General features: G+C 39.6%; 1 protein-coding gene across 1 annotated transcript in view; it reads right to left on the bottom strand.

The window, feature by feature from the left end:
* Nucleotides 1-19,617, bottom strand: part of oxr1a (oxidation resistance 1a) — a 151,558-nt gene that overhangs the window by 130,516 nt on the left and 1,425 nt on the right. Inside the window, exon 2 of the mRNA XM_010740084.3 lies at nucleotides 9,199-9,285. Coding sequence (XP_010738386.3) covers nucleotides 9,199-9,215 — 17 coding nt within the window. The 5' untranslated portion in view covers nucleotides 9,216-9,285. The remainder of the gene's footprint in view (nucleotides 1-9,198; nucleotides 9,286-19,617) is intronic.

Here is a 19,617-nt window from a genome sequence, read left to right as displayed (position 1 = left end):
GACAGTGAGCGACACAACAAAAAGCTACAAAACAGAGCAGTGACTTCTCTGAGGCCTTTACTTGACATATCTAAGTTTGGTAGAAACACACAGACAAACCACATTAAGTCTGTATTCACTAGTCAAATACAAATGCTGAGCTAATGTTTAAAGCTCTACTTTTACATTAACTATGGACGCTAATGTTACTCCACTGGATGTGTGTCATGACAAGTCTTACTAAGTCATTACTGTTATGAGAGTTTGTAATGTTTGCTATACAGTGGTCCCTCGTTTATCGCGGAGGATACGTTCTAAAAATAACCCGCAATAAACGAAATCCGCGAAGTAAGTTTTTTCAATTATTATACATGTTTTAAGGCCGTAAAACCCCTAACCACACACTTTTATACACCTTTTTACACACATTTTGTACAGTACTCCCTTAAACAGGACGCACAACACATGTGCGGTTCTCCCTTAGCCAATTTCAGACGCAGAACACAATGCGCGTTCATACTGTACAGTACGCTGTAAAAAAAAAAANTATTAGAAAAAAAAAAAAAAAAAAAAAAAAAAAAAAAAAAAAAAAAAAAAAAAAAAAAAAATCGGCAAAACAGCGAGTCCGCGAAAAGTGAACTGCAAAATAGCGAGGGACGACTGTACATTTTTTTGGATCTCTAGCTGTAAACAATCTTAAACAGTGTCACAGCATGAAGTGTGAGAGTTGGTGAAACACTGACCTCTATTTTTAATAGAGCATGTGATCAAGAATTACACACCGTTCCTGTAAAGGGGAAGTGTAACAATTTTACACATCCAAGTTTCTTTACAGGTACACAAATTTGGGGGTGTGGAGTTAAATCAATGGCTTAAGGTTAAATCAATGGTTATAATCATAACACATCCAAATTTCAGACCAAACTATCTGCAGTCAAGTTGAATTGTGGGTAACGTATGCATCAGGTTTTAAAAAGGAAAACGAATGGAAAGAATAAAAATGATATCGTCAGTGCATTGATTTTTAAAAACTGTGTCCAACAATATCATCAACTTTATGGAAATTAGCAATGAAAAACATTAGCAGCAAGCTATGATAGTGCAAGTGCTAAGATAGTGAGCTCTTGCTTGTGAAGCAATAAATGCTGCAAAATTAGCGCTGCTAAACGCTTTCCCCACATTCAGAGGCGTTTTAAAACATCACTAGCTTCTTCTCGGGTTCTAGAATGGTTGTGGGCTGTGTTTTCCCTGCATAACTACCACATCTACTTTCATAACCTTTCCTTTCCCCCCCTACACAACCCCAACCCACACATCAGATGACAATACGACACATATTGGTGGGGTGTACTTGCATGGAGGTCAAAATTATAGACTGTAAAAGGCCAGGGCTGCTTGTTTGGAACCATTTTTCATTGGAATTGAAAGAGCACCAATCTGAACTCTGATTAAAGCAGGAGGATACCATCTGTCGTCATAGTTGCTAGAGTGCACTCAAAACGGACCAAGGCCATGTGTTTCAGACAGCCACAACATTCATCTGCCGTTGTCATGGTAGTGGTGTTTATAGGACACAATGTAGCACATGAGGACACAATGTAGCACATAAGGGCACAATGTAGCACATGAGGACACAATGTAGCACATGAGGACACAAATGTAACAACAATCTGCAGTAAGCTGTAAAACGTGGCTCATCAATTATAAAGAAAAAGGTGTCATCTTGTCCACAATACTGCTGTGATCCTGTGATGTTGATCAGCCCAGCGGCCGTTAAAGCTCAGCTGGAGATCTGCATGTCCGAGCACAGTGGGAGCTACGATTTGATCCCTGGCTACTTATTATTGACGAACACTCTGTTCACCTCCACACCAAACTCTTTAAATAGCATGCAAAATCAATAGAGTGGTTGTGTCAGTCAAATCAACTGCCTTCAATCAAGAAGTTAGATTGAACAAGGCCTTCATTACATGTATAAAGAAACTTGTGCAGTCAGAGTGGACAAGGCAAAGGTGAAAGACATCATAGAACATGTTTAACATCAGCAGTCAATGAAAAGATGATGGAAGTTAAACTCCTGAAATATACTCAGCTGTTTCATGACACCTTTTCCTGCATATTTATCCAGTCTTACTCTGCTCAGGACCAAGAAGAAACAGTAGAATTAATGTGTCTCTTGGCATTTGATACCTCCCTCTTTCCTGTGTCAGCAGAAAGCCCCCTCCTCATCACTTTCCTGCAGAGTTTAGCAGTTCGCAAGCTCTATTACCAATGCTGTCACTTCCTATGTCCAGGACCTGCTGCATCGGAGGCTGCCTGATCAAAATGCTGCTGCCGTCTGCATTGTTAAACTAAGCAGCTAACTAACTTGGACATCTCTAGCCGTGAGACTGATTATATCCACATTGTTCTTGGAGGAGCCTCTTGTCCACTCTGTGTGTGTTCTCAGCAATACCACTGTTTTGGACTGAGGCACCCACAGCACATCCAAGGCCTGCACGCATTTATGATCTCATTTGTGATTTGTGACTTGTATACTGCATGATTTCCTACATGTCTTTGAATGTCCCACAGAATATTTTCTTGTGTTTTACATGGAGGTAAAGGAAGAGTTCTTATCATCCAATTGAGGAGGTTCAAAAGACAACGCAACTGTACTGCATTCTGATCTTCTGGGCCTTATGTACGTCTGTCTGAGCCTCTTCTATGATGGATTACTGCTTGTTTGATTGTTGAACATCAGAGCTAAATGGGGAGTCTCGAGAGAAAGTGCTTGTTCTTTCATCAGTTAGGGACTGACACCAAAACCTGACAACCATCGTCATCAGAAAGATTTCACACTAACCTCCACAAAAACTGCACAGATGGTATCTACTGAATGTTCAGTGATCATGTACTTTGAGTTTTTCCTTTATCGGAATCTAATATCTTGTATAATCACACTTAATAGAAATGTGTATAATATTGTAGAATGCAGGGTGTCATAGTTGCCAAGACCAGGGATTCACAAACTTTTCCATGCCATAAAAAGTCGTTCCATTACAACTTGGCTTTTATTTTTGGAGGGCATCTATTTCTAAACTATACAGATGATCAAAAACTGCTTCAATTGAAAAAAATGAATATAAGTGAAAACTCTCCCTCATTCAAGATTACCTATTATAGTCAGTCACAACTGTAGCAAGTATGGCATTGTACAAAGTTAAAACCGGTAGTCTGGATGCTTTTAATGGACAATTCTGTTTCTCTTTCAAAAAGCTTCGGTCAATCTATAGAGGATCGTTTACAGCTTTCATTACTGTCTGTTCTTTGTCTCATCACTTGGCAAATCCACTGGTTCTTGGATTTTAGAAATGACTTTGGTGAGTACAATGTTATTATCATTAATAGGGATAGTGTTTAAAACTACAAAAATAAGACTAAGGCTGTTTGAAACTAGAATTTCACTTAAAGTGAGGATAGAAAAAGTAGAGCTGTTGCTGCTACTGTTATCTACAGTTTAACATACAGTATTTTGTGCACAGCTTTACAGAGATGGTTAGAATACTGATGGGCTATTGTGGTGTCCTGTTAAGTGATTATATCTCAGAAACAACTTACTAAGTTACGGTATAATTAAATGCAAAAACTCACTTAGTATTCAGCTAAATCAATCATAACCTAATATATATTACATTACAAAGTCTTCAAAGTGCAAGACTGATAATGTCTTTGAATGTGTGGCTTTCATGCAATGAGTCACAGCCACGCTGTTGCAACACCCTTCAAGGTCGCTCCAAGGAGAGTTGGTGTGCGGCGTCGGGATGGCAGCCTGTTCATCATGATTGAATCAGCAGGCCTTTGCGGGGGGTTAACACATCCCAGCTTGCACTCTACTCCCTAGACACCATTCTCTTCCCTCCGCATACATAAGTAATCAAGTGCAAGGCCCCTTGATGTCGATCAACAGCTCAGAGGTACAGACAGTCAGATATCCAATTACTCCTTATGAAGGTCAGGATAAATGGGGAGGTCAATGTCAGATCCGATATTTTGTTAAGAGTGTAATTACTAATGTGTCATTATAGGCTTAACTACCATGATGAGGATGTGACATATTGATTGCTGTATAGATGAGGGTGGAGGTGCAGGGACATGAACATGCTATGTCATCAGGGTACATGAGTACGCCAAGGACATAGTGCACACATCACGGACAGAGCGTGTTCCACGGCAGATAAAGATGTTTAACGTTCTTCATTGTTTGGATTGTTTGTGATGAGTCATGCTGTGAAGCTGAGGAAAAGCCTATTATCTACCATCAGAGGCACCTTTCAACAGTGTGTTACTGTGATGGGAATCCCACAATGCATGTTTAGCACACATCACAGTCAAGCTACATTTAAGGTCAACTCTGTCAGACTTAATGTGGAAAAAAATTTAAAAAAAAAAAAAAAAAACCTCTCCTGAGGTCTATCATTTCGCTACTAATAAGCCCTTCTCATATTGAGCTAATTCCAATACAGCGCCCATTGAAAGCAATTACTGGTCCAGTTGTGACACCTTCATACCATCTCTCTCTGAGATCTCTGTGTGAGCTGCTGCTGGCATGACAGTTATTTCCTGTTCCTGTCCCAATGTTTTCCAAAAACAGCTGGGAGGAACTTATTTTGAATTGATGACCAAACATGGCTGACAACCAAGGACGGAAACCGAATTACTCTTTGCGACAGTCATCCAAACAAAACACCCCCACAGTGCCGGATGATAATGCTGAGTGACTTGAATTGGAAACTGTGGGTCAAACCAAAGGTTCTGTTGTGTATTAGAACTGAAGATAAATGAAGCCTACTCCATTCCGTATGTACTGTCACAAAAATGAACTACAAACAGAACTCTATGCAAGTATGGGAACATTATATGCTGTTACTACCTAATACCACTGTTAGCTCTTGAGAATGTATCCATGCAGATGGCATACAGATTAGAATAGTAAAGAAGAGGACAGGTTGGATAGTTGCAGTCAAATAGCTGACAAAATGGTAACAACAGTCTTCTAGGTGCTGAACTGAATCCTTGTCCGCCCACACTAGTTCACTAAAAAGAAGCCAGGTATGAAACCTTTTTGCTTGGAGAAGAGACAAAAATAAACATTGAACAAACCTTGACACCGGAAAAAAAGTTGCTCCAAAAATGCCTGGAGTCAGGAATATTAAAAGGAAATAACCTGTTTATTTATAATAGGTTGAGTTTTTGTAGCTTTGTAGCTTTTACACTTGGACACACAGTTATTAGCTCTTTGGAAATGAAAATAAAAGCAAATACTAATATCATTATACAGTCTCTGTGGTTATTAGTCCAATTGGTTTAAGATGAACTGGTGCCACTTGCAATGGACAATGCAATGGATGATTATGAAGTGACAATTGAGGTACAATCACTTTTATTTTCATTAAGAGGTTTGGATAACATGACTCAACATGGGACTTAACATTGGAGTTTGTTTACAGCCTTTCAGTAATGTTGACGTGAAGAGGGATGGGCTTTAGTAACAATCACACTACCTCTAATTCCTCCAATTATTCATATAGGTGTGTTGCTGTACCCGCTGCTATATCTGCTGAGTAAAGAGCTATTTGACCAGTCAGAGTACTGCAAGTAGGATTAAGAATGGGGACTTACATTTTTTAGCTAGCTACATCCATGAAAAAAGTGTGAATGAGCTGTGTAATGTGTAATGGTCAAATAAACTACCATTATTTGCTATCAATTATAAAAGACATAATCGAACATGAACACATATTAAATGAAAGAAGTATAACTGAATTAGTTCAGTTTAATTGTCAGACCAGGCCTTTGAATTGTTGTCTTGTTGCTGTAGCTGTTACTGCCTTCCAACATTAATTGAATCCATAAAGTAAAAAACCATGATTCTCACTAACTTGCTTTTTGGTTGGTTCCATCATAAAAACTCAAAGAGTTTAAATGTGTAACCCAAATCAAAGTTATGGTGCATCACTTCATAAAAGGTTCTCATCCAGAATAAAAACAGTCAGATTACAGTGCTCCAGTTACATTTTAATGAGCACATGTAGACACAAACAATCAGGCTGCGGATACATGCGCGCTCAGTTCATCCATAATAAGGAAACAGCTCAAATCATCAGAGGAGAGAACACTAAACCATGTCAGAAGCCCAAAGTGCTAATGCTTTGGATTTCTTATCCATCTGTTCTACACTTCACTCATTCAAATCAAAGGTAAACTGCTATGTTAAGGTGTTTGACTGATTAAATTTTAATGAAAGACTTTTAATTACACTCCTGCATTGTAAGTGTTGTTGGTGATGACTCATGGGAACCCAAGAAGAAAACCAATATTAAAAAACCCACAGATAAAGCCGCAACAGCACACAGCAATCTATGACAGATACACAGATTTCCTCGCTCGCTTTATGTTTCCTTCAGCAGTTTAGCGAGAGAAAAATGCTTTGTTTCGTATTCAGCAAAAATGTGAATGAGTTTTTGAATTTCAAGATGGCAGCCTATTACAGTCATTTTGAGCGTATCCGTGTCATCGACTGTGCTGACACAGCTCCCCGAAGATGGAGAGCCGGCTTGGTTTAATCATCTCCTCACCCACAGTATGATGATCACACACACTGCAAGGAGACAGGTGGATGGATGCAGCATTGTGACAGCACTCAGTCCCCTTCACATTATGATACCTCAACCTGCCCCTCACCTCGCTTCCCCACAACAGAAACTTCCTGATGTAGACACATCCCTTCATTCTTTTTTGTGGACATCTTGTCCTGACAGACCACAAATACCTAAAATAAACCTTACTCTGCTTATACGTAAAGCAAAGACTATCAAGTGTAGGCAAAGAAGCAATCGATATCTTACCAATGCAGTGGCGAGTCCTCTTTGTCAATGTAAATCAGGACTTGAGAGGTGAATGTCAGCCTAATCTCACCATGTAGTTCCTACACTGTAGATTCTGCTGCCATCAATACGAAGCCCTTTCGCATATCTATGGAGCTTAGCAACAGATAACAACCCCAGTGCATGCATGCATGCACTGGGGTTGTTATCTGTTGCTAAGCTCCATAGATATGCGAAAGGGCTTCGTATTGATGGCAGCAGAATCTACAGTGTAGGAACTACATGGTGAGATTAGGCTGACATTCACCTCTCAAGTCCTGATTTACATTGACANTATATATATATCTCTGTGTGTGTGTGTGTGTGTATATGGTTGAGTGATTGAATATACAAGGTCAAGTGGGAACATCCGATAGCTTAAGGATCAGATGCAGGACAATAAGAACTGAGCTACTGTGATTTGTAAAAATAAAAATTGTATTTTTAGTACGCAGAACTCAGTTTGGGATGTGAACAGGAAGAGTTTTTCTTTTATTTCCAGCCATGGACCGCAGGCGGGATGCTTTTATCTTTCTAATTCCCACACAGAAAATACCTTGATTTCACTTTCACAACTGTCCTCAGAGGACTGCAGGCTTAGAGACAAAAACACTCCAGAGGTCTTTAGATTGTAAACCTCACACAGTTCAATAAAGAATGAATAGTGAATGGCCTTAAGTGATCAGAGCACAAAGACCTGTCTCTCATTAGTCACTGTGGCTATGCCCGTCAAGCTCTCCATTCTTGCACGGCACATATGCTGTTGACAATGATACCAGGAGAAGATTATTGCCACTTGAAATATTTGGTGATGACAACAGGTCCAATTAAATCCAGACAGGTAGACAAGATGGCTTTTTATTTCTAGCCAGCTGAAATGACAACTGTCATGGCACATTAGCTGAAGCTAGCTGGCTAAGATTAGCTCTATGAATTGGGTGAAAATGCTGTCTTCAGTCTTTTTAAGGTTTTAGGTTGACATGTTTTAAGAGACCCTAAATACTTGATGGTTAAATATCATGATGAAAGACTAATGCAGGGGGATGAGGTGCAGCTGCTGAGGGGTGTGTCCGCTGTGAAACAAATCAGGAAGGCACTGCGGTGGATTCATTCATATTTATTTTCAAATAGCATGTTTCACATTTAATGTAAGAGAAAAAAAATGACTGTTTTAGGACACAACTCTATTTTGACTAATGAGTTTTAGCCCTGCTACAGCTCCATTGACACTGCATCATCATGTTGAGATAGATAGGCCTGCCGGGACTTGTTTTGGTTGCGAAGCTATGATTGAACATGCTATGTCCTTTTTTTTTATAGAAAGAAAAGTTATTACTCTCTCATAAATTACCTCTGAATTAATTAAAAAATAAAAGTAAATATAATTGTGGTTGTTTTCTAGTATGGGCCATCATGCACATAAATAATATTTCAATGTTTCGATTTAATATTTCCTGTTGGAAAACTACAATCAGACTGCAAATTCTGCCCAGGACCTCCCACCTCCCATAGGTTATATAGCTGAAGGCAGTGAAAACAAAATTAGGTTGTAAAGGTGATAAGCCTGCACAATATAACCTTATTGATTCAAAATACATTGTTCTATTAGAATTCATGGCATTCATTATTCAGGACAAATGAATTTGCGTTTTCAATGAAAGAATAAATGTGCTGTGCTTAGTAATGTATCCAGTACTGCCAAACAGAGCTGTGAACTGTTCCACTCAGGATTAAAACAAAGAAACAACCTCAAGTATTTTGTTTTGATCCACCTACAGTAAGCCACCTTCTACATACAGGCTAAGCAATGTGACCACTTCTATCCTGCAGTCGACATCCAGAAAAGCCAAAGTGATAAATGATTTATGCAGACTGTACGCTTACCACAAGCCACATTAAAAATACAGAATGTACACACAAGCAAGGAGGACTGTAAACTGTGTTTTTTTTTTACTTCCTACAAAGGCTGTGTATTTACACTTCAGTTTAAGGGTTCCTCGGGGTCTACCTGTCGCTAAAAATACCAATTCAAAACTGTGTATGGGCAAATATGTCTGAGATCATATGATTTACTGACTTTACAAGTAATGAAGTTTGTTCTGTGTTGTGACCTGAAATCAACCATCACCTTTCGTCACATCAATGCCTTTTCACGTTCAAAGTCGTTTGTGGAACGTGGCTGACCTGAAATGTCAGCCATTATCAGCAGAAGCCATTTTAAAAATGCCATGAGATTTCAGTAGGTTTTTTTTGTTGTTGTTTTGGGTTTTTTTATGTGCAGGTAAGAATAGATCAAAAGTGACATTGTGCTGACCTTTTGGTGCTGAACATCTTGGCAGCTTCTTCTTTCTCCTGCTCACAGGCTTTGGGAGGTCGAGGTTTGATGTTGACTTTTTCAAACCTGCAGGAAGCACGCACACACACAGAGACACACACACATACATACAAAGAGGGGAAAAAAAAAAAGAGAAGATGGGGGCAGGGGACAGAAGGAGATAACAGTGAGAGTCGAGTTGAGTTGTCTTGGCCATGCTCACTTCAACGACCTCCATTAGCCGGCCTCCAACTGAGCGATTCAAATTGACTGGGCACGGCAGGAGGCAATGAGCAGAGCATAACTCAGTCAACATGGCAACGACAATGCGTGGAGTCAAATGTCAGCTTTAATAATCATTTGCTTTACCTCGCCACAACAGCGCCCACTTGAAAACAGTAGAATTAATTAGCACTGACGCTCAACTGGAGCAAGGAGGAGCGAGTAAAATGCAATTAGAAAGGAGAACTTCACATCTACTTGTGTTGGCAAACATGTTACACACAGTGTCTGAATGGTTAACACCCCAAACTGGATCTCTCTCTATATGTCAGTGTTATACCTACCACACTGCATAATGGCTGAGAGTTAGCCTCTGCTCTTTTATGTAAAGGTTATCAGAGACTGTGGAGGAGGAGCTGGAGTAAAAGAAGATAGGGTTCAATAATTAATGCCGAGGTCTATGCAGTCCTCACTTCTCACCCTCTCCTCTCTGTAATGAGATGAGTGGAGGGCCAGAGGGAAGGAGGGATGGAAAAGGAAGGAGAATGGGGTGATTAAAGCGGCCGGCTCGGCTCTTCTACCGTCGTACCCCCTCCATCAGTTAGACGCACGCGCATGTACGCACCTCATCTCATTTATCTCATAACACCTCGAGTGTGTTTTCTCTCCCCTACACACTGACAGGGAGCAGAGGAGAGCTGAATAACTAGGCAAAAAGGTTAACAAAGTAGTGTGACACTGGAAACATCTGATAATTCATTCAGGTGACATGGAAACCGCGGATGTACTCACTTCTGTAAGTAATCCAAGGCAGGGCAGCAGCCAACTTTGTGGCTCGCATGATTCACAGACAATAACAACACAGTCAAGCAGCCACCAAAATGTGTTATTGTTTCTGCACATCACGTTTGGTTAATTAAGTTTACAGACAAGAAAATTTAAAAAGTACACCCTGGAGTTAAGATTAATTGCTCTGACACTGCATTACTTTCTACGTATGACGTGTGTTCAATAATGCAATTAACTGGATTAAGGATTAGTGTAGTCTCACCAATTAGGAGCCAGACAAAACACACATCAGATAAGGGTAAGAGTTGTCGTCAACATCTTAGCACCGGTTTAACGCTCCATCAAGACTAGCTTCACCAAAATACAAAAAAACATTTTATACATTTTACAATTTATTCATTGAATTAATAGCTTTTAGTGTCGATATGTAAGATAGATACTGTACAAACAAACTGTGTAGAGTTGCCTTTAAATTCAGTTAGTGCTTCCATTGGATTCTATTAACAGTTTTACAGCAACATGACTTGAACTTGACAGAAGTAACAGTGGTGCTTTGTGCAAAATACTCAAGTCATTATTCTAACATGCGAATGCTTACCAGGTATGTTTGCCTGACAGCCAAATGAGTTGAGCATTTTAGCATTTGCAGGAGTTTTTCACGAAGTAGACAAATTAAGTGAGCAGCTAACATGGGTTTGCAGGCTGTCAGCATGCAAACATCTCGGCAGATGTCACTTTGGTCCATTTTGATGCCAGCGTGGTCCTTCTCTTGGACTAAGAACTAAGAACATGATGTCTGCCAGAGTTTGCTTACTCTTGTTCCCCTGCTGAAGCTAAGCCTGCCAGCTGCTGTCAATCAAACACAGACACTAACATGACACTCTGACACACTAAGACCTTTTTTCCTTCCTTTAAATAATTAAAAACCATTAAAAATATAATTAAGAAACACTCATGTTACGCAAAAAGGATGACAAAATGTTATCGATTCTGTTGGACAACTGTCAACCACCTGGAGTTACTTAGGGAAAGGTTAGGGAATTGCCAAAGTCATTGTGATTCATAATCTGTGGACAATGCATGTGTGCAAAAGAAAGATTGTGGGAATACACGTAATAACTGTTGAGCTATATCAGTTGGGTTAATCTTTGAACTTTAAAACAGCACATCACATTTAAACAGGTTCAGGTTTTAATATATCTGAAACAGTTCATATTATTGCAACGGGGGACATTAATGAGATGAGAAATACCTCGCCATAAAGGGCTGCAGGTACATGCACAGTGACAGCCAATTATTGTAAAATATTTCATTTCATTAAAGCAAACTGTTTATCTAATCTGTGGGAAAATTCAGAGCCCAGGGAGCGCGGAGAGATAATTTCAAAGAGTCGCATAATTTCCGTTTCCATTACTGTTAAAATGTGACTCATCCTTCCATTCGTCACAGTGTTGCGGCGCTTTAAAATGATTACACAGAGTACTTCACCAAACCATGCAGTCCCCTCAGAAAAATAACAAGCCTCCAAGCCTTCAAGGGTCCACATTGAACCAAGACAAAAACTGAAATACTATACTGAAATAGACTTTATTTGGGATTATGTGAGGCCAGCTTCACCTGCCAGCGGGCTTAAAGTGAGCACAAACCAATAAGTTTATTTTTAAAGCAATAAACAGTAAAACGAAAAGCAACTTGAAACCAGCAAAGAGGAGAAAGAAGATGATACTACAGGAACAGAAGTGCAAATCTTAAATTAAAATGCCCCCAAAAAAGTTACAAGTATGTTTGACTAATGTCTCATTCAAGTCAAGACATTGCATTTGGATGTTCTATTCTTAGTTTTTCTCTAAACTGTGAAGGCAGACAATCGCCAAGCTTCAACATTCGATTTCTTAAGAAGACCTGTTTGTAGGTCTAATCTAATCTAAGTGCTATTGCTGATTGCACCCTTGCATTACCCTCTCGTACCTAGCATGAGGGAAACTACGAGGCCATGAAATATGCGAAAAAATTCAAAAGGGCCCATCTAGACAGTGTTCCATTGCCATTTCTGCCTAAATCTACCTAAATCTTAAACACTGGACATTTAGGGAAATGCTAAAATTCTGTATGTCCACAGCTAGTAGGCTTAAACCTAGCACTTCTTGCAACGCATGAAGCAAAGATTGGGAAGTGACAAAATGGCTACATGCTATTAAAATAAATGAAACTGTTGGGATAAAATGAATAATCCATAATGAAGAAACTAAATAATAAACTACAAACCCTTAACGTTAGATCCTACACTCATGCATGTATTAGTAGAGTCAGGCAAATGTTGCGTCCAAGTGCCTTCAACTCAATTTGACTGGTAATATGACACAAACAGCCACTAGCGAACAGCAAACTAATGCCACCTTGTCCTTATAAAGGAGACTGAGCTGGCACAAATGCCACTTCCAAAAAACAAAACAGAAGCCTACATGACTGAGAATAAACTGTATGACTGCTTAATTGATATTTACCCACCTGAAAGAATAACTGAAAAGAACAGTATTCTGAGTCAACGGTGACTTTAATAAAGTTTTAACTGCTGCAGTGCCAGCCCACAGCGTAAAAACCCACGGGTGGTCTTGTGCCTTTTATACTCAAAATAGATGTACTTGCAATTTAATGGGCGAGTGTCTGAAAACATGCAAAAGAAAGTGCATACACATAAATTTAAGTAAGTGGGCAATGAGATATACATGTGCCACACAGGCTTGGTTCCATTTTATGCAAACAAAGATTGCTTTACTCTGCTCATATAATTTCATTTCTCCTGTGCCTTTGTCATTTATTAGCAGATATGTTAAGGCTTCATTTTATATTGATAATCAGTTTTAGATGATTTCCTGTTGTGTGACAATTAACAAGATCATTTTACCTACTAACATCATGATGGCCTTGATTAGTTAACCAGCAGATGAAGAACAAGATGCTGAGCTAGGATAATCTGAGCACCTTGTGTGAGTCACATATTTACCTGACATAGCCATGTTTCATGCATGAGATTTAGAAAGCTGAGCTAGATAAGTCTCCCAATTTATTACTCCAAATTAGAGAGTGGAGTACAAAAAACACACCATCACCAAAGCATGAACCTACACCACAGCAATGCACCAGGGGAGCCATGTGGTTCCTCCCGACATGAATGGACCTTGTCTACTTCTATCTCTATAGCAAAAGAACCTTGTTTGAGGATGTTTTTCCTGCCGAGCTTCATTAAGCCAGCCTTGTGTTTCAGCTTAATTGTCTCTAGGCGTGCAGAGCATCCTGACAAACACTATCAGCATCCAAGCATGTAATGGACTAAGGAGAATCCCTCAGACATACAGGGTGGCAGCAGGTATGCTCGGTCTGCTCTTCTGCTGAAAGCTGCTGGCCGTAAAACAACAGTGACACAGGGGTGAAGTGTTTGGCCTGACACACGCAGCTTTAAGTTCAGGGCTGACAGAGCTATTTCACACAAAACAGAGATGAGCTGAGCATGCCGTTAACACAACCAACTGCAAACACATCAGGCATAATGCTATCCCAACCAAGGCCAACAGAGTAAAGTCTATCCACTGTGTCAAATCCATAGTGTTTTAGATGTAAATTTAAATTTTCCCTGCCACTGGGTTTATGAATGACTGATGAGAAGTGAAGGTAAATAAAGATATCAGCTGGGCTTGTTCCTGGATAAAATCCAGAGTGTGAGCAGGAGAAGTGGAGTATTGATCAGAAGCAGGATTAGCTGGCCCAGCATGCACCTGAATCAGTAACAGCCATGAAGAAGTGCAGGGGAAGGACAACAACAAAACACCAGACACATGGCACAGGAGGTATAGCTGCAGTATTTTAAAGCAACGGATGGTCATTTCCCAATACACCTCAGAAACATTGTGGCCAAAAATCTAAATTTAGCCAAAAAGCACATCTGTTAAGTCTGGCTGCTGCAGTGGCATTTCAATCAGGGTCTGGTTCGCTGCAGTGATATGACTCATCTTCCCTTCTGTGCTCCTCTCCTGTCCCCCTGGTTGTCCCATTGTCTGCACCTCACCATTGTTTACATCTCTCCTTTCTCCCCAATTCATTTTCTTGGCTCTGTCTGGTGGTGCACACAGAGCCTGATTGCAGTACGTTTCCTGAACTAATAGGGGTCACATTAGCCTGGCAGGAAACACAATGCCATTATGGAAATCTAGAGTCAATTACTAGGCAACGAATAAACACCCTCTCTGTCATTTTTGACTCTCATATTTGTGTTGGGCTAATGGTTGCGATGCATGGTTGTTATCTGCTCAGGGGCATCTTATCTTCGTCTCCTGCAGGAACTCGGCAATGTGCTCAGGGTCACTTGTGTCATTGTTGGATTGTCAGGTTGCCCTGGTTGAGGGCATTTCACCTGCACATGAAAAATCTTAATGTAAATTTCACCTGCCACTTGAAAGGGAAAGTGGATTGTTTGATTTCAGCATCACATTGCATATTAATTATATTCCCCATTTGACACCATCTTCAGGACATCTGACCTCAGAATGACAGATGTAACAATCTCTTTTTAGTAACTGGATGAAAACTTGAAAATATGACATGTCTTCTAGTTAACTTGCTCATATTCCACCATCTAATAGAGCACTAGGAGGCTCATTCTAGCTGGCTATAACTTTTATAGGCAGTGTGCTTTGGGTAATATTACATCCACAATCTATCCTTATGGGAAATCCATTGCAACGAGGTTAAAATATGGAAGACTATAAACGTTTCTTAAATTACCATTTTCACTAAACAGAATACAAGTTCACACTGGCTGACTTCATTTAATGTTTTATTAAACATTTTGAACACTCTCCCAAAATCAATTTAAATACAAGCTAACAATGTAAAAAAAATAATAATAATAAAATCGCATGCTAGTAAAGTGAGCTCTCTGAAAAAACATTTTCAGTAGATATTATGGGATATGATGTGGGCTCAAGTACGAAAGGTACAAATATTCAGGTATATGTAGACACTGAACATAAAACCAGTTCCACCAACTTTCATTTATTTGGTGAGATGAAATCAATGACACGACTGAACATTAAATATGAGGCTTATAACCAGTTTAGCTTAGCCTAGCATAAAGACTGGAAACTAGCCTGGCTCTGTCAGAAGAAAAAAATACACCTACCAGGTTATACTCACTAACTAAGACGTTTCATTTGTTTCAGTACAAAAAACTACACAATTAATGGTCCAAAGATGGTGTCTCTACCTTTACTACTAGCAAAATGCAGTAGAATTCTAGAAAGTTTCCTATCTGAATATCTTTCTCACATGTGCAGCACCATCCCCTGCACATTACATAAAACATGTCATACTGTAGCTCCATTAAAAAGCTGGCATGGCCAATGGAAGGGTCGATGAAAAAAATAAATAAATATATGAACCACTTAAGGAGATATTGACATGGGGACCTAGCAACAAAGTCATTCCTCACACCAGGGATGATGACTGTCTGCTCTTGCTTGCTGTTTGTACGGTATAACATCATTCCATTCAGGAACTACACAGCCCCATGAGATCATGTTATGCCAAGAAAACTACTGAGAATCTTCAGAGTTCACCGTTTTCTCAAAATAAACCTCTGCCTTCCTGGGTATTTCTGTCTGAGTGTTCCTGGGGTTTTTTATGTGCATGGAGGGTGCACATGATGATGACAATGGTGAGGGGAGAAAAAAAATGAAGCAAAAACCTCAGCTTTCCAGCAGAGTAGCTCATGGCAAGGTACGTACGGGAGCTAGAACACTGTCACTTTGAGTTAAGTCTATGTGCACGCTTGGGTTGGGGACTGCTCTCTGTTGAGTCACTTCACTCCATGATATTAGGCTGACAGAGACAAATGCCCGTGGAGTGTCAGTCAAAAAGGACCCAATTCCATTGCTTTGATCCAATTAGCTTTCAAGCAGTGTCCCAAAGTGGAACCAAAGGCAACGTTCACTCTACTTAAGTGATGGGGCCAAATCAGATTTTAGTTTGCTGACAGCATCGCCTTCTTCCTATCAAGTTACGTGGTGCTGGCTTTGTGATGTATGTCATCTGGCTGTCACATTATCACTCCATTGGCAGGGGAGGGGGGGGGAACTCAGAACATGCCCTTAATTTACCCTGACAGCTATTTGGATGATAAGTTTTCTCATTAAAGTAGAATTTTTCAGAAATCGTCTGCCTGAGAAGGGATGATAAACGGCAGAACTGAGGATTCATCGCTCGCAAACTAATACGGGGGAATAAGATTTAATAACTTTATGAAACATCAACATTCAAAGAGTGCCTCTGCCACCATTTATCCTACATATATAATCAGTGATTTGGGTCAACTCGCCATCCCCCAATGTATCGTGGGCCAAGTAGGCCGAGGAGGAGAGAGAAGAAGATGGAGGTTTGTTGTTTCTCCTCCTGCTCAAGGGAGGAGGAGACATGAGGGGGTCACTGGGCTGGGTTCCTGTGGCTTAGCATAGCAAATCCTCTGTAATCCTCCAACCAGTCCCATGGCTGTTTACTGTACGTAGGGTAAAGCTATTATGGAACTAGACCAAGCCCGCCCTGCTACCATGTAAGCTACAACCTACAACTGCTATAGTAGGCCCTCCACTACTGTTCACCTGGTTTGTATTTTTAAAAAAGGAGGACAGATGAGGATGTTTATTCTCCCCAAGTCTCTTTTGAGATTATCATCATTAGACAGCAGGATAACCGAGAGGGAGCAAGACAAAAAGAGATCAAAAATAACCAGAGGAGTGAGAAAAGATTCCTTGGGGGATTTAAACCAAAACAAAGGTGGGCTGGAGGGGGGCTTCTTTATAGCCTGCAGCCTGGCTGCAGCTATCTTTAAATACATATTAGAAAATCATAACGGAGACTAACTTAAACTTTCTCTGCAACTCTCTAACATGTACACACTGCACGTAAGGCATCACACAGTGCCATAAAAGCGTGACCCAGTGTGTGAATTTCTGGTGCATCTCTGTACACAACGTGTCAAGCTGGTATGGACCCATAAAGCAATAGAACGGAAGAATGGATTTCTTGGAAGCATTAAAATTAATTTTCAACTGGATTCCTGGAATCACATTACAACAGAAGGCAACAAATCACTGTCACTGCTCTTGTCATTATCTAATTGCTTTCTTGTGGATTCAAGACCCTCTCCTTCCTCCCTCCCTCTCTCTCTCCATCTATTAATGTTTTGCTACACCACACTTCTCTATTATTCCAAAAGCTCAGCAAATCACCAAAAAGTACAATCTGTGAAAAACTACTGACAAAAAAAATAGAAATAAATCCCTTCATCTAGCAGTTTTATTGCTGACACCTGGACCAACTCCATCCAGGATATTATTTTACTCCATCATAAGTTAAAAATCAGTAAGTTGTGAACAAATGAGATTATTTCAGGTGGCACTGCAACAATTATTCGATTAATAGTTCAACAGAAAACTAATTGACAACTATTTAAATGACCAATTAATTCATTAAGTGATTTTTTCAAGCAAAAAATAAAAAAAATCTCTGGGTGCAACATTGAGACTTTGCTGTTTTTCTTTGTTTTATAATATTTGATATTTTCTAGACCAAAGAATTAATCAGTGAAATAATTGTAAACCTCTTAAGAAGATGTGTAAGATGTTAAAAGATGACCAGAGAAGTTTTTGACCCCACAAGGACGTTTTTTGTTCTGCTAAAAGGTTTTTCTTTTGTTAATTAGCTACTGCAGAATATTAAGGAAACTAATTAGATGTCCCTCTCTTCAGAAGTGATGTAAATAATAAAAGAAAATACCATCTTGGTGCTGAGTCTATGTTTTGGCCACTTATTTCAACATAAATCAAGATTAAATGCTACATACTTTTATGAAGCCTGAACAAAGTGCTTAACAGAGTCAAGCCTTGAACAGAGGAAAGGTGATTTTAGTTGCAGACAAACCCTCTTTAAGAGATTTATTATTTAAGATTATCATCCTCACGTGGCACCACCCTGCATCACTCAGTCTTCTTTATTCTTTTTTATTGCAACAACCTTGCGTTAGTTTAAGTCAGGAACGTGGATTAGAACCAGCCAGTCACTAAACCAGAGTTAAGGCTCTGTCTCCACCCAGCGATGGTGGAGCTCCCTCTGGTCTGTTTGATTTAAGAACTCTCAAAGAACCACTGGAGAACAATATGCATTACAAATATGTACGATAACAAATCAGCAGTGGCTACATGGCACTATTATAGAACAAATGAGAACCATTAATGACTCAGAGAGAACATTATTCAAGCGTCATTTTAACATAAAAATGCAGTACTTAGAAATCACAGAATCCCCATGGAACCACTTATGTCTGCATGGAGCCACTCCAGGGCGTACAGGGCCACTGATTTACCATCATAAAATGGGGTTAAATAGCATCGATTCAATGTAAAAGCAGTTTTCACTAGGTAGGAAACGTCTCATTAAGTATGAAAAGAGCAGCAGCTCAACTAATTTTTTGTATGTTTTTCAGGGAACACTGAACAGTCTGCCTAGCAACAAGTCAGATCCGATGTCAGTAATTCTGTGTTTGTCTGTGTTGCTCAGGGAAGCACAGAGTTCCTCGTCTCTACCTGCGTGTGTGCGCATTAATGAGCTTGCAGAGATAGATGAGATAGTTGCAGCTGTTAAAACACCACATGACTTTAGAGCCTTTCACAGATGAATCTGAGAGATAGGCAGTTTTGCCGGAGCCATCTTGATAAACATCAAGCCTCGTCCCGTATGGCTTCGGCTTATCAGCGTGAACACAAAGCATCAAAAGCATGAAAGCACAGTTTGATTTACTTGAAATACATTTTTATTAGAAGTCTACTAATTTAATTTGTTTCCTTTTTAAAATAACATTACATAATAATTCAGACTGTGAAGTGAATATAGCTCAATTTCATCAACATGAATCTCAATGCGGTAATCAATTGGTAACAGCAAGCAGTCACTGACGATGGCAGGGCGAAGGATTAATCAAAGCCAGCAGGACCGTGCATAATTCGATCATGAGAGTCATCATTCAAAGTGTGTGTTTGTGCGTGTGTGTGTGCGTCTGTCATGGCCATCATTTACGGTAGTGACAGAGAGGACGGTTCTTGTTTTTCTCCAACATGACGGCCTCTCAACAAGTGATTTCAGAAGACTGATGATTCATTACGATTAGTCGATCGACAGAAAATTAATCAGGAACTATTTGGACAATCTATTAAATGTTGAGACGCAAATCAAGAAAGAAAATCCATATTAAATGTTTCCAGCTTGTCAATGCTGAAGATATGCTGCTTTTTTTTTTAATCCTATATAATTTATATATGTTCAGGTTTTGGATTATTAGTTAGACAGAATTAGCTTTTTGAA

This window comes from Larimichthys crocea, chromosome XIII (genome assembly GCF_000972845.2).
Source record: "Larimichthys crocea isolate SSNF chromosome XIII, L_crocea_2.0, whole genome shotgun sequence".
NCBI lineage: Eukaryota > Metazoa > Chordata > Actinopteri > Sciaenidae > Larimichthys > Larimichthys crocea.
The sequence above is the reverse complement of the archived record's forward strand: the minus strand, read 5'-3'. Positions and strand labels throughout refer to the sequence as shown.